General features: G+C 36.8%; 3 protein-coding genes across 5 annotated transcripts; 2 read left to right on the top strand and 1 right to left on the bottom strand.

Moving 5' to 3' along the window:
• The first annotated feature begins 43 nt into the window (after positions 1 to 43).
• Positions 44 to 1,699, top strand: LOC149615514 (uncharacterized). The gene has a single exon (XM_089857620.1). The coding sequence runs from the start codon at positions 118 to 120 to the stop codon at positions 1,456 to 1,458; it is 1,341 nt and encodes a 446-aa protein (XP_089713746.1). The 5' UTR covers positions 44 to 117; the 3' UTR covers positions 1,459 to 1,699.
• On the bottom strand, positions 1,459 to 2,405 carry HINT1 (histidine triad nucleotide binding protein 1). 2 transcript variants are annotated; one of them, XM_089857623.1, is made up of 5 exons: positions 2,289 to 2,405; positions 2,014 to 2,139; positions 1,853 to 1,957; positions 1,720 to 1,792; positions 1,459 to 1,638 (listed from the first exon to the last, which is right to left on the bottom strand). In XM_089857623.1, exons 2-5 carry the CDS (start codon positions 2,131 to 2,133, stop codon positions 1,547 to 1,549), a joined length of 390 nt encoding a protein of 129 aa, XP_089713749.1. In that variant the 5' UTR covers positions 2,134 to 2,139; positions 2,289 to 2,405; the 3' UTR covers positions 1,459 to 1,546. The 2 variants fall into 2 exon arrangements, with proteins under 2 accessions (XP_089713749.1, XP_089713748.1); XM_089857622.1 differs by having other exon boundaries at positions 2,199 to 2,335.
• Positions 2,406 to 2,456: 51 nt separating this feature from the next.
• On the top strand, positions 2,457 to 14,291 carry pns (DENN domain containing pinstripe). 2 transcript variants are annotated; one of them, XM_089857615.1, is made up of 20 exons: positions 2,457 to 2,706; positions 3,098 to 3,207; positions 3,285 to 3,455; positions 4,417 to 4,930; positions 5,957 to 6,141; positions 6,482 to 7,219; positions 7,950 to 8,031; positions 8,107 to 8,345; positions 8,922 to 9,044; positions 9,114 to 9,266; positions 9,332 to 9,428; positions 9,923 to 10,024; positions 10,279 to 10,414; positions 11,097 to 11,487; positions 11,775 to 11,893; positions 11,959 to 12,119; positions 12,186 to 12,268; positions 12,338 to 12,461; positions 12,523 to 12,709; positions 13,641 to 14,291. In XM_089857615.1, exons 1-20 carry the CDS (start codon positions 2,592 to 2,594, stop codon positions 13,819 to 13,821), a joined length of 4,011 nt encoding a protein of 1,336 aa, XP_089713741.1. In that variant the 5' UTR covers positions 2,457 to 2,591; the 3' UTR covers positions 13,822 to 14,291. The 2 variants fall into 2 exon arrangements, with proteins under 2 accessions (XP_089713741.1, XP_089713742.1); XM_089857616.1 differs by lacking the exon at positions 9,923 to 10,024.
• Positions 14,292 to 14,490: the final 199 nt, after the last annotated feature.

Genomic DNA, 14,490 nt, shown 5'->3' with positions numbered 1-14,490 from the left:
TAGTTCGTCTGCTACATCAAATTATTCTCGTGTTAGGCTTAGAGTTGACAACGAAACATTTTCTTTTCCGAAAAATCTTTATTTATTCTTAATTTCTGAATTATTAACTGCAAAAAAATGGAAGCAACGGATCTCGGACAACTCGAGAGATTGGATACGCAATATGAAAAACAATTACAACAATGTTTACAAACAAAAAAACATTTTGAAAAGATGAATGATGACTATGAAGCCCTTTGTGTTAGATTGTCAACACTAACAGATAAAGTTTCCCACGAAGTCATGGTACCTTTTGGATCCCTCGCATTTATGCCAGGTAAAATCGTGCATACTAACGAAATCACCGTACTATTGGGGGATAATTGGTTCGTGGAAAGATCGGCTAAACAAGCCTTGGAGATTGCCAAAAGGAGAATGATCACTTGTACAAATATGTTGAAAAATCTTGAGAAAGAGGAGGAACAAATACTAAAATGGATTAAATATTCGAAAGATGTTAAAGGGGATGAGAATCTTATTGATATTAGGGAAGATTATGATAAAGAAAAAGAGGAAATATGGAGGAAAGAACATAGAGAAAGTGTAAAACGTCACAAACAGGCTTCTTCTAAAGATAGTCCTAAAATAGATGTTCAAGAGGATTATTTGACTAAATTAGATAAATTAGCTCTGGAAGATGATGATGATGACACTAATACTATAAAACCAACTCTAATTAACTTCACTCATAGTAATACTTCAATTAGCAACATAAAGAGTAAAATAGAGGCCTCAAATGACAATCTTCCAATACAAAGTCCACATGATATCTATAAGATATTTAGCCCAGTTGAAACTACAATTAAATCTATACTAAAACGGAGAAATTTTAGAAATGAACCACAGTCAAAGCCACAAAAAAATAGGGTTAGATTTGAGGATGAAGTCTTAGCAAAACCTGAAAGAGAATACACTTTAGCCGAACCCAGGAAACCAGTTGCATTTTCTGGAACTATTGTGGAGAAAAATTACACTCCAGCTAGTGAAAACCAAAGGGATACTATAGCTCAACAACCAGTTGCATTCACTGGAAATGTTGTTGAAAAAGGGTTAAACCCAACATCTTTAGCAGAATTTTCTAGAGAAGAAAATGAAGAGATGCCAATTCCAATCCCCAAAACAAAATCTATTTCTAAATTCAAAGCTCAACGTATTACTAATCAAATTAGGCCTAAAATAGACCTAGAGGAAGATGAATTATCCATCCCAAATAGTGACAGTTCAAAACCCCCTTGTGAAGAAGACCCAAAACCTAAACCCAATTCAACTGAAATTAAACTCAAAACTGGATTTGCAACGGTATTAGAGAAAGCTGCGATGATGGAACCAATTAAACCTAGCGATTTAAAGGAGAACAATAAAAATAATTATAAAAAACCCGTTTCGAAGTTTAAAGCTCAAAGAAAAGACAAGAAATAATTAATTTTAATTCAGCATCTTTATTAATTATTAATCATGTTATGTTATACATTGTGAAAAGTGTTTTTTCTTTTGGTTTAACAACGTGTTAACCAGGAGGCCAGTTCATTTGACGTTTTCCCATCACGTGAATGTGCAAGTGATACACTGATTGCGCTCCATCCTTGCCATTGTTAATTACTAAATTAATAATTAATTAATTAGTTTTGTAATAAAATAAATATGAAATTTTTGTCCCAAATTGTTTTTTACGATCATTACCAAGTCTATATCCATTATCAAGATTTTCTTTCTTAGCTACATCTTTAGCTACCAGTAAAAGATGTCCCAGCAACTTAAATTAACGCTAATTAATATTAATCTTAATTAGAATTAATTAATGTTTTATTCTTACAGACTTATCCTCCGTAGTTGCATCTTCTAACATAGCTATAGGCTTACGTGGTATTACCAAAAAATGAACAGGAGCTTGTGGGCTTACATCCCGAAATGCGATGCACTGGAATTTAAATTAATTATAATTAATTATTTTTTCTTAATTTTTAATTAACTTACGCTGTCATCCTCGTGTATAATATCTGCAGGAATTTCTTTGCGGATTATCTTAGAGAAAATGGTCTCAGATGCCGCTGGATTAGGATTAGCAGCTTGGGCCTTGGCTACTTCGTCAGCCATAACGATCTGCAATCATAGTTCAATAAGATTTAATATTAATTAAAATAAATTATTAGTTTCTTAACTGATTTTATAGTTAACTTTCTACATAGGGGATATAAATTATAGGCTAAATTTAATTTAGTTTTAATTATGGAGGTTAACATGCTCCTTGCCTTTTAGAAATTGGCCTACTGATTTTTGCGATGTGAAGCCAATAAAGTTCGTTCAGTGCTTTCACTTATAGACAACATTGAATGTATACAAAATGTATCTGATTACTTTGATTAGCGTATTGAACGCACTAAGTGATACTTATTTCCCGTCAAAAAAATGTTTCCGCTTTGTGAAAAAACAGTAATGGCCGCTCTCCAGTGAAGTGAGAAAGATCGACGCTGGACGCGAATGTCGGAGACCTTTGAAATGTTATTTAAATTAAATAATTTTACGCGAAGGTAAACGTTCGAAAGGATTTTTAGATGAAAACTATGAATTCATCGGGTTCTCAGACAACGGGAGATAAAAGATTTGCGGATTATTTCGTAATATGTGGTTTGGATTACAAATCGGGATTGGAACCAGATCAGCTTTCAGGTACTGTACTCTAGACCTTGACCAAGGCCCGATTAATCAATTTTTGTTATACAAGGCCTTTTAAACTTCAAATAGAGTGCTGTCAGTTGTGACGTCAGATCCAAGGTTAAACGTCACGAGTCTGCCTTTAGCAATGGGCGGCCATGACAGTTACCGTTTTTTCTTTATGGGAAAACAGCATGGGTGACGTCACACCGGCGCTTCTGACAGCACTCTATAGTAGTAGTTCCTTGTTCCTTTTGTATTATTTTTGATGTACTTCCGCGATGAATTTTAATGATTTCCGCGTGACTAATTAATGTTTCGTAATAATAATTTGACAATCCGTCGAATTTGAATCGTCTCAAATAAGGGAAAGGTGTAAATGTAAACTGGGGGTTTATTTTGGTAGGTGACAGCCTTATCGCTACACCATTAGATCGTCCTTATCGGTGGAAAGTTTTAGCTCATTACCCTGAAAATGTGCCATGGAATACCTTCGATGAAAGCGCGGTTGGAATGGTTAGTTTTTTTAAAGAAAATCCGGGTTTTAGTAAGGGTTTTCAGTGATAAGGGTTTGTTTGTACCGTTACGTGTAGCTTTGTATGCCGAGGGGGCTATTATTCTGTACTCAAAAACATACTAGGGAATCAACACATCACTCTTTTATTATTACGAGAGAGGATGGATCTAGAACATATGGTCATGCTTTCACATTTTATGAGGAGGTTATTGATGATCAGATTTGTGCAGCCATGCAAACATTACAGGTTAGCCCTGATCATCTAAATGTTCAAAATATAGTTACATCAAAAGGGAATATCCCCTTTTGGTTATGTCAGGGATAGATGCAATTTTAGAAGCAGGTATAGAGAACAAGGCGCGCGTCAAAGTCCCGCACCCCCTTCTCCGGGATTGGGGGGGGGGTGAAAGAAGAGGCGGGTCATATAGTGACAGAGGTAAAATGAAGTTACTGTATTTTTCGCCGTCCCCGTCAGCAACGTCTTCAAAACGTACTTAAAGTTAGCCAATAACATAATTTGAAATTTTCGTTACGTGTTGGAGGGGGGGGGGGCTCTATAGAGCTATATTAGTTCAAGGGGGGGAACGTCACAGTTGGGCCTGCCAATAAACGGAGTCGTTTTTCACTCTCCCTCCGTGCGGGCCGCTGAAGACCTCTATGCTTAATTTCGCGCACAATAAGGCGCCTGGGCGGAGACTGGCGAAACCCCGCCTCAAAAGCTCTCCTTTCCCCCCGAATTGAAATAGCTCTATAGGGAGCTAACAGTTCTGACCCTGAAACGTCACACCCTTCTATCTCTTACTGGAGTTTCATCCCCCTTGACGGTTGGAAACAGTATTCTACGCGCAAAAATGCTAACCAGAGGGGGGCTGCGTGACGTCAGACTATTTCTTCCCCCTAGCCAGTTGTTAGCTCCCTATAGAGAGCTTTCGTTTGGGGGAGGAGCTAAGATACGTGAGGTAATTTACACCACCATATTGGTGGGTTCATTACATAAGGAAAGCTGAAACCCACCAATATGGTTGCCAAAACCGTGGTAATACTTAAGAGGGTGTGACGTACTACGCAGTCAACTGAAATCTATATACTGGGCTATGAGTCGGACCGAAATAAATACTAACCGTTCTCCATTCCGGCTTCTAAAATTACATCTATCCCTGGTTAAGTGTTTCCTTTTTCTAAAAAAAACCTACTGGAAAACATTTTAGGCGATGCATTTAACAGAACTGAGCAGTAGCAAAGTTCACCCAATGCACGTGCTCTCCGATAATGTTGGTTCACGATCTTTGCCGCGTTCTTTCAAACTTTGTAATCGTCAAGCCCAGTCTAAAAATGGAGGAACTGGTTCGCTTTACGACATTAATAAGGACATTTTATACGTGACAAAGTGTATTTGCCTCATAACTCCTTTACCCACCGTTGTCTCTTGTCACAAGTTTCTTAAGAATCTCTACGAAGTTTATTTATTAGGGGATCGAATGCCCATTCCCTTGGAAAGCTACGTTTATAATATACTTTACGAAGTTCCCTTACCCCCTATTGGACGTAGCGTTAAATTTGACTGTGTTAGGCAAGAATTTCTGTGCCAAAGACCAGGGTCTATCGAGCTACCTCTTTTCGAATACTCTTTCCAAGAATTTTTCTCAATTATGGGCGTTGAAAACGTTGTGCAGCTATTCACTTGCGTTATGATGGAGAATCAAATTCTAATTTGTTCCGACGGTAAAATAATTTAATTACAATTAATTAAAGGAAAAGTTCGGGTAACATAACATTATACCAAGAAGTGATATCTAGTTTATTAGGGAGAAGTTATAAATTTCGCCATAGTTCTAGCTTTATCTCCAGTCCAAACGTAGACGTAGGTCCGGAGTTAATCCCCGCCGACTCTAAATTCAGGGTTCGTACGGAACCTGGATAACCTGGATAAGTCAGGGATATGGAAAATAGGGGAAAAAGTCAGGGATTTAAAAGTTTTCCTAAAAAGTCAGGGATATGTCAGGGATTTCGTTTGGTATATCAAACCATGCTTCGAGCAATGCTAAATATGAAACAGGTGTGATGAAGTGGGCTCTGGTAAACACCTTAAAATGGTCAGGGATATTGCCAAAATTTGGTCAGGGATAACCTGGAAAAGTCAGGGATTTTCAATGTAAAAATTTCGTACGAACCCTGAAATTACAACCAGCAGCATCTCATTGGTTCTTGAAAACTCGTGCACGTCAGCGCGACGCGAATGAGTACGAAAATTACAGTCATATTTTCCGACTGAGGAGAGGAGGCGAAATAGCCCGGGGCCTCCTCCTTTTACGTCCCCCCCCCCTTTGTATTTTGAAAGGGGGAATGGCGCGCGGGAATACTTAGGAGGCATCTTATACCTTCTGCCTAATAAACTAGATATCGCTTCTTGGTAAGTTTGTACGCTGTGGAACGACTCGGGTCCGGTCGGACGCTAGAAATGGGGGAAAAGACTCGGAAAAATGGCGGGCGATCTACGTAAGACGAATCAGGAAGACCACCCGCCATATTTTAAGAGGTTCTGGCTAGTAGATGCCACTAAAGCAATGACGGGTGGCCTAGTAGTCCTCGATCGTTTTGTAGACTATTTAAATGCTAATTATTTTGTATTCTAGGCCTATTTTTAGAAAAAGGCCGTTCTTTTTAGGTATAATGTTATGTTACTTGACCTTTCCTTAAATTATATAGTTGAGTTGAATAGTCGGTTAAATAATATTTCGGGGTTTTTAGACTATCACAAACTTATTCTTGTTGCCGAATGCGTCACTGTTCTATTATTCCCCTTTGTTTGGCAACACGTTTACGTTCCGATTTTACCTTCGTCATTGCATCATTTTCTCGATGCGCCAGTCCCGTATATTATGGGACTTCACACTAGCGCGGCGGAAAAGACTCAATTTTCAGTACCTGGCGAGGTAAATGTGGTTTTTAGGCCTAAAATAGACCTAAAAAGGACTATAGTAGACCTAAAAAGGACTATAGTAGACCTAAAAAGGACTATAGTAGACCTAAAAAGGACTATAGTAGACCTAAAAAGGACTATAGTAGACCTAAAAAGGACTATAGTAGACCTAAAAAGGACTATAGTAGACCTAAAAAGGACTATAGTAGACCTAAAAAGGACTATAGTAGACCTAAAAAGGACTATAGTAGACCTAAAAAGGCCTTAAATAGGCCTAAAACGGTCTAAAATAGACCTAAAAAGGTCAAAAGTAGACCTGAACTCGCCTAAAACTCGCGTTCAATGTCTTTTAGGCTGACATATGCTTTGTAAACATTGACAATCGAGAGATTGAAGTACCCGAAGACATTCCCAAACTCCCATTTCGTAACGAACTCATATCGGAAATTACGAGTTCGTTAGAAAAATACGGCGTGCCTCTGAATAACCAAAAGGGTGTATTAGATCGTAATTTAAACGAAAGAGGTTCTAGAAGACGACATCATACTAGAAAACACTCTTGGAGCTTTGATAGCGGCGATTCAGGTGTTAGCAGCACGGAAAGCAGCGCTAGAAGCTCGTATAGTAGCCTAGCAAGTACTCATAGTCAAATACTACTTCAAAGCGAAGCCATGCAAAGGATAACGGCTATAGCCAAGAGAACCGGAGTTATAAGTAGCTTGGACGACTTAGAAAGACCCAAAAGGCTGGAAGCCGAAGGGAATATCAGACCAACTAAGAAATCAAACGTTGTTCAAATGTATCTGGAAGATTTGAAACTGAATAACGTCATTAGAGAGATATTTTTAAATCGTTTCGTTCATATGTTTAATTCGTACGAACATTTTGTGATACCGCCGAGTCAACAGGACATGGAACAGTTTATAACCATGAGGGAAACGATGCAAAATTTCGATAAGACCACGTTTTTATCCGACCAACCCGAACCTCATTTACCCTTCCTATCACGGTTTATCGAATCTCAAATGTTCGCCACATTAATTGATAAGAAAATCATTTCGCATTGGTCCGATCCTGACCCGTACCTGAAAGTGAGAAATGTTATTATCATCATAAGTTTATAAGATATGTTGCTTCCATAAGTTTGTTTAATTAATCTCTGGTAACTTAGAAACTGAAAGGCTTGTAATGAATTTGAAGTGAGTGAGTGAGTGAGTGAGTGAGGTCATAGATTCGAGGAGGTGAAGCGAGGCAAGGATGATGGTTTGAGTATCTGAGGGAAATCGGTTAACACGCTAACTGTGGAACGACTTAGGTCCGGTGGGACGCTAGAAAATGGGTGAGGAATACTCGGAAAAATGGCGGACAGTCCCTGATTCGTCTTACCTAGACCATCCGCTTTTTTCCGAGTATTCCTCCCCCATTTTCTAGAGTCCCACCGGACCTAAGTCGTTCCACAGTTAGCGTGCTAACCGATCCTTAGTAAAGCGAGGGAGGCCTGATGAGTGAGTGAGATGGCGCTGCTGTCCAAGGGGGGCTTAGTAATGCGGACTAAATAGGAGTGCCTAGATGGAATAGGTCCTAGCTGCAAAATTAATTAACCACCACCGAGTGTACTTAGGACTTCAATTTAATTGACTCGCTTCCGTCGTTCTCCTTGAGTCGAACTAGTTATCTCGAGCTGCTCTAAGTCTCTCTCAGTAGCGTTACGAACTTGTATAAGTAGTGCATATCATACTTATGGAGCGAACATATCATTTATGAACTTATGGTGTTCTTAATTAGTCTTAATTACGCGCTGTACTAATTAACCTTTATCAGATATTCGATGGAAGAATTAGGGAATGTATGGCACGAACTGCCTCATATATGTACGAACCATGTAGTACATTTAGTAATATGGGTATGATGATGCGAAAATTAGGCTTAGTAATTTGTTAGGGTTTTAGGCATATTTAATTTTAAGTATTAATTTTAGAGCATTTTATCGAAGAGAGATTAACAAAGGCAGATGTAATTGCCCCATCACCTAAGGAGATTCCAAATTTACCACAACGTCATATAAGAAAAAATCAATTCCCAATGCTTGACGTTGTGGCGTTGAACCGCGAACCAGTTCACAATAAGTCAAAAAAGAGAATAAATGCTCAGTTTCGAAGAAAAGATAGGCAATCTCAACAAAATGAGCATTTGAAACTTAGTAGTGATCAAAGAGAGGTAAGTTTAGGCCTATTTATCTTATTCTTCTTCTTCTGCGGGATGAATTGGCCAATTTTAGGCCAAGTTAGGCTTAGCTTGAAGAGTTGAGTAGATCATGTCATGAATCGGCAGTTTTTTTAACGTTAGGCTTAAAGGTTATGATGAGTGAATCAGCGTTTTTGGAACTTTACATAAAGTTATGCATAGAGATCTTATGAATGAATCGGCATTTTTCAACTTTATAGAAAGTTAGGCTTAGTGACCAGCGAATTTTAGATCAAGTTAGGCTTAGCTTATAGAGTTGAGAAGATGAATCGGCAGTTTTTTGAACCTTTATGTTTAAAGATTATGAGTGAAGTATCGTTTTTGAACTTCAAGGCTTAACGATCCTATGAATGAATCAGCTTTTTTGAACTTCAGTGACAGTTAGGCTTAACGATCCTATGAGTGAATCAGCATTTTTGAACTTTACTGACAGTTAGGCTTAGCAATTGATTGAGTGAATCAGCATTTTTGAACTTTATAGAAAGTTAGGCTTAGCGATCCCTGTGAATAAATCATCGTTTTAGGCTTAGAAGACTTGTAATCTTTCAGAAATACATGCAAGAAGCTCGTAACAAACTAAAACACCCAAAATTATCCGATATTAGTCCAGCCATTATCGCTCAAACTAATTGGCGTTTTGTCGAAGCCTTACTCAAAGAATGTACATGTAGAGTAAGTTTTTAACCCCCGGAAACGAAACATATTTAAATCTAAATTAACTAAAATTAATCGAAATTAAAGACGAAACGAATGTTAGTTGAAAAAATGGGTCAAGAAGCGGTTGAGTTAGGTCACGGTGCTGTTAGTATCACTGGTTTAGAAGAGAATACTCTCATAGCTGGTCTATGCGACCTTCTCGAAAGAGTATGGAGACACGGATTACAAAAGAAACAAGTAATTAATCCCTTAATTACTTTATTATAATTAGAATTAAATACTAAAAAGGTAAGATTAAATAGGGAAAATCGGCATTATGGTCGCATTTATTAAGTTTCATCGAAGTTGAGGAATGTAAAACTACTGGGAAACCAATTGATCCTAATTTCCTCACTCCTGGTAAGTTAAAAACAATTATAATGAATTAATTCATTTCATGACTAATTAATTAATTAATATTTAACACGATTAACCCAAATTAATCCCAAATATTTAAGATGATTTTAGGCATAAAATTATTTAAAATATAGTTTAAAAAAATGTATATATATTAATGTAGTTGTTGCTTAATCGCTTGCGCCGCTTATCGCTAACCGAACATAATTAATTATTTAATTAATTCACTAATTACTCGCGTGTATGTTTCTTTATCTTCTAAAAATCGAAAGCTCTCGCTTGGTGTGTTCTAAGGAAACGAATTGATTGTAGGTGTCTCTCTTTCAAACCTTTTGGGGGCGTAATTAATCAGTTTTTTACATTATTTCACTCTTAGTTTTGCACGAGAATGCGCCGTTTTTTAATTAATTTTAATTTTGTCGTTAAAAAAAATGATCCTAAGTTTTTAGTACATTTTTTTTGGGTCCAAATTGTTTTGTTTAAAAATTAATTTTCAGTCCGTACTCCCATGGTTACACATTCTTTTGGTCTCCCAGAATTAATACTTACGATTAAAACTGGTGCTTTCAGCACGTTAGTTAATCAGATTTCAACTTTTGGTAAGTTTTAATTAATTTACCTTCACCCCGTCATTAAAAAAAATCCGCGGTCATATCCCCCCAGAAGAAATATTTCATTTAAAAATTAATTTAATTTATCGCTTGCACGGGCTTGTTTTTATTATTATTATTTTATTTATTTTTTTTTTACAGGCGTTGTTTTTTTGTTTTTTTTACGTAATTGTTTTAGTTAATTAATGGGGGTTTTAATTAATGTTAATTTAATTTTGGGTGGGTGTGTGTTTTTAATTAAGATTTGTCTTCGTTCGCCTTGGAGTCCGAATCAGGTACTAGTCGAAGTAGACAAGAAACTAGGGATAAGAAAAAGGCGAGGACACCCGAAATGCCGGCTTTGAAACCAATGACGTCATCTTTAATCTATGATGTCAAGTAAGTTTCATCATGAAAGGCTTACAGGGTTTGAGGGTGATTAAGCATTTTTTTAAGTCGCGGTTATCATAATGACAGTTAGGCTTAATGTGGAGAGAATGAAAGTTAGGCTTAGGTCGGTTATGGAAATGAAACTTAGGCTTAACGCGGATTCAAGAATGAGTCGCCATTTTTGTGGTCGGTTATGAAAATGACAGTTAGGCCTAACTTCGAATAAAGAATGAACCGCCATTTTTGTGGTCGGTTATGAAAATGACAGTTAGGCCTAACTTCGAATAAAGAATGAACCGCCATTTTTGTGGTCGTTATGAAAATGACAGTTAGGCCTAACTTCGAATAAAGAATGAACCGCCATTTTTGTGGTCGTTATGAAAATGACAGTTAGGCCTAACTTCGAAGAAAGAATGAACCCCCATTTTTGGAGGTCGGTTATGAAAATAAATGTTAGGTTTAACGCGGATTCAAGAATGAATCGCCATTTTTGTGGTCGTTATGAAAATGACAGTTAGGCTTAACTTCGAACAAAGAATGAACCGCCATTTTTGAAGGTCGGCTATGAAAATAAAAGTTAGGCTTAGCGTGGAATAAATGAACGGCCATTTTTCAAGCCACAAGGCAATTAGGCCTTGCGTCTTCGTGTTGAATGAGTCGGCGTTTTTTTTTATTATTATTATCACGAAAGAAATGTCCAAGCTATATCGGACATCAAAACAGACGTCGGTTACGCTCGTGCTTGGGTTCGATTGGCCCTGGAAAAGAAATTATTGTCCAAACATTTGAAGAAATTACTATCGAATCAAGAACTATTACGAAGTTTATATCGTCGATACGCCTTTGTCCGTTGCGACGATGAAAAGGAACAGTTTTTGTACCATCTGTTGACGTTGAACGCCGTTGACTATTACTGTTTCACGAATACCTTCACCAATTCGATTGTCCCCTATCGAATTATCATTTTTCCAAGTCGTAAACTCAGTGCCTCTACCTCCGCCAACGCTTGGGTCTCTGTCGCTGGAACCTTGGGTGATTCCGGAAATATTAGCGTACCAAAATCGCTAGAACTCGTCTTCCAAGTAAGTTTTAATTTCCTATAAAATCCCATATTTTTTAACCCTATCCTATACTATTATTTATGCTATAATTTCATGAAAGGTCAGACTATAATAACCTAATTCAAAGTAAAACGCAATTTGTTATTATTACTACGTGTGGTTATGTAATAAACCAACGGAGTGATGCGCCGATACCCTGTTAGTTAGTTAGTTATTTAGTGGTGGTGCACGCGAAAAGGCAGTGAGCGCACGCGATTCCGTGAATATTGTAATCGTAATTAAATCTAAAATTGAATTAAATTAAACAGCACAAAAACCTAGGAATTTTAACGACGCTAAGAATAGGTCATGATAATACGGGAATTCTTTCTAAATGGATGGTGGAACATGTTGTGGTTCGAAATGAGATTACTAATCATACTTATAAGTAAGTTAATTTAATTTAATTAACTTTAATTTAATTTGGGGTAGAACACTAAGTTTTTCTTTCAGATTTCCATGCGGACGTTGGTTAGGTAAAGGCGTTGATGACGGAAGCACGGAACGTTTGTTATTCGCGGAACGCGTCCCAGTTGACGTTGACAACGAAGTTTTTATGGAATCTTGTCGAACTCCTCCAAGATGTCGATCTCCCAGCATGCCTCGCCGACCTAGTAAGTTATTATTTATTTACTTATTTACTTGTTTGTTTGTTCTTTACGTTTGTAACGTTTTGTTAGAACTTTCTGTTCCTGAAATACAACAAATTCTCGGTGATGCTGTTAACAATATAGTTAAACATTATTACAAACCAGAGAAAGAGGTTTGTTTAATTAATTAATTTACCAGTTTAATTTAATTAAGGGTTAATTAATTGAATTAATTTTGGCAGAGGGGAAGTTTAACGATACTTTTATGCGGCGAAATGGGTTTAGTTTATTGTTTAGAGCAAGTTTTTCTATACGGTTTCAAACATCGGAGCTTTTTCAGACAAGTTTACTTATGGGATTTCTTTGGTACTAATTTTAATTAATTTTGATTAAGTTAGTGTTACTTTAATCGTGTTTTAAATCATAGTAAAAGTCGCAGTCGCGTTTGAGAATATTCTTAAAGAAGATATGTTGGCGAATAGAGGTGACGTGTCGCCTTTAGAACATATTGTAGTGATGAAATCGTACTGTAGTCTCGTCACCAAAATTGACAGAGCTTCTGGTTCCATGGGAAAAGATGGAAAATTTCAACTGTTCATCTGTTTCGCAGTCAGGTAGGTGTAGAATTTGAACATAAACGCTTAGTAGGCCTAAAAAATAGTAGTGATCAAAGAGAGGTAAGTTTAGGCCTAATTATCTTTTTGTTATTCTGCGGGATGAATCGGCGAATTTTAGACAAATTAGGCTTAGGGTGAAGAGATGAGTAGATCATGAATCGGCAGTTTTTTCTACCGTTAGGCTTAAAGATTATGAGTGAATCAACGTTTTTTGGAACTTTACTGACATTTAGGCTTAATGATACTATGAGTGAATCGGCACTTTTGAACTTTATAGAAAGTTAGGCGTAAATATTATGAGTGAATCAGCATTTTTTAACTTTATAGAAAATAAGGCTTAAAGATTTTGAGTGAATCAGCGTTTTGGAACTTTGATGACAGTTAGGCTTAGCGAAAGTATGAATGAATCGGCATTTTTGAACTTTATAGAAAGTTAGGCTTAAAGATTTCGAGTGAATCAGCGTTTTTGGAACTTTATAGAAAATTAGGCTTAAAGATTTCGAGTGAATCAGCGTTTTTGGAACTTTATAGAAAGTTAGGCTTAGCGAAAGTATGAATGAATCGGCATTTTTGAACTTTATAGAAAATTAGGCTTAAAGATTTCGAGTGAATCAGCGTTTTGAAACTTTATAGAAAGTTAGGCTTAGCGAAAGTATGAATGAATCGGCATTTTTGAACTTTATAGAAAGTTAGGCTTAAAGATTTCGAGTGAATCAGCGTTTTGGAACTTTATAGAAAGTTAGGCTTAGCGAAAGTTTGAATGAATCGGCATTTTTGAACTTTGTAGAAAGTTAGGCTTAAAGATTTCGAGTGAATCAGCTTTTTGGAACTTTACTGACAGTTAGGCTTAGCGATCCTATGAGTGAATCGGCATATTTGAACTTTATAGAAAGTTAGGCTTAAAGAAAAACCAATTATGTTTTGGTAGGGATCATTTGTTACATCGTATGCTACTTCACATTGCTTCCACTCCCGTAACGGCGGATATGTACGAAGACCGTTCGTTTTTACGGGACCCTAATCTGGTCACATTCCTCGTTCAAATCATGGAGAGTTTGGCGGAGTTTGATATCGTTCTCGAAGCTTCGCTGACCAAAGGAATCGAGTAAATATAAAATATCACTGATTCTTATTTGAACCCTAAAAACCAAACCCCCCTTGTAAACATAACAAATAAATTTTTAAGTAAAAATGTTGAAATAAGGCGCCCAATAGAAATGTCAAAGGTTAAAAGCTCGTCGTGTTCATTAGTGTCACTTTCCCCGGATTAACATAAACTGCCAGATTAAAGTAGATAATATAATAATTAATTAGTAGAGAAATTAAGGGTATGACGTCACTTGATTTAAGTAAACGCTTCCATTTTTCTAATGCCAAATATTTTTTACCAAGGAAAGTAATAATTATGCTCCGTAGAACTTTCTAGGTGCTGCTAAGCCTTGGCAGTATTTTATATAATACATTAGGCCTAAATTAGATAAGCTTTTGCGTGCTAACATCCCTATTTTAGTATAATTAATTAATTTTGCAAGCCAAGGCTTAGCATTTGTTTCCGGTCTCTAGATTCATCGTGCTACTGTTAAGCCTTGGCAGTGTTTTTATAATACATTAGGCCTAAATTAGATAAGCTTTTGCGTGCTAACATTGCTATTTTAGTATAATTAATTTTGCAAGCCAAGGCTTAGCATTTGTTTCCGGTCTCTAGCATCGTGCTGCTGTTAAGCCTTGGCAGTGTTTTTATAATACATTAGGCCTAAATTAGATAAGCTTTTGCGTGC

The sequence above is a fragment of the Phalangium opilio genome, unplaced genomic scaffold (assembly GCF_054372755.1).
Source record: "Phalangium opilio isolate 3A_F unplaced genomic scaffold, DU_Popi_V2 ptg000217l_1, whole genome shotgun sequence".
Taxonomy (NCBI): Eukaryota; Metazoa; Arthropoda; class Arachnida; order Opiliones; family Phalangiidae; genus Phalangium; species Phalangium opilio.
Note: the sequence above shows the minus strand (reverse complement) of the source record. Positions and strands in the feature narration are given on the sequence as shown.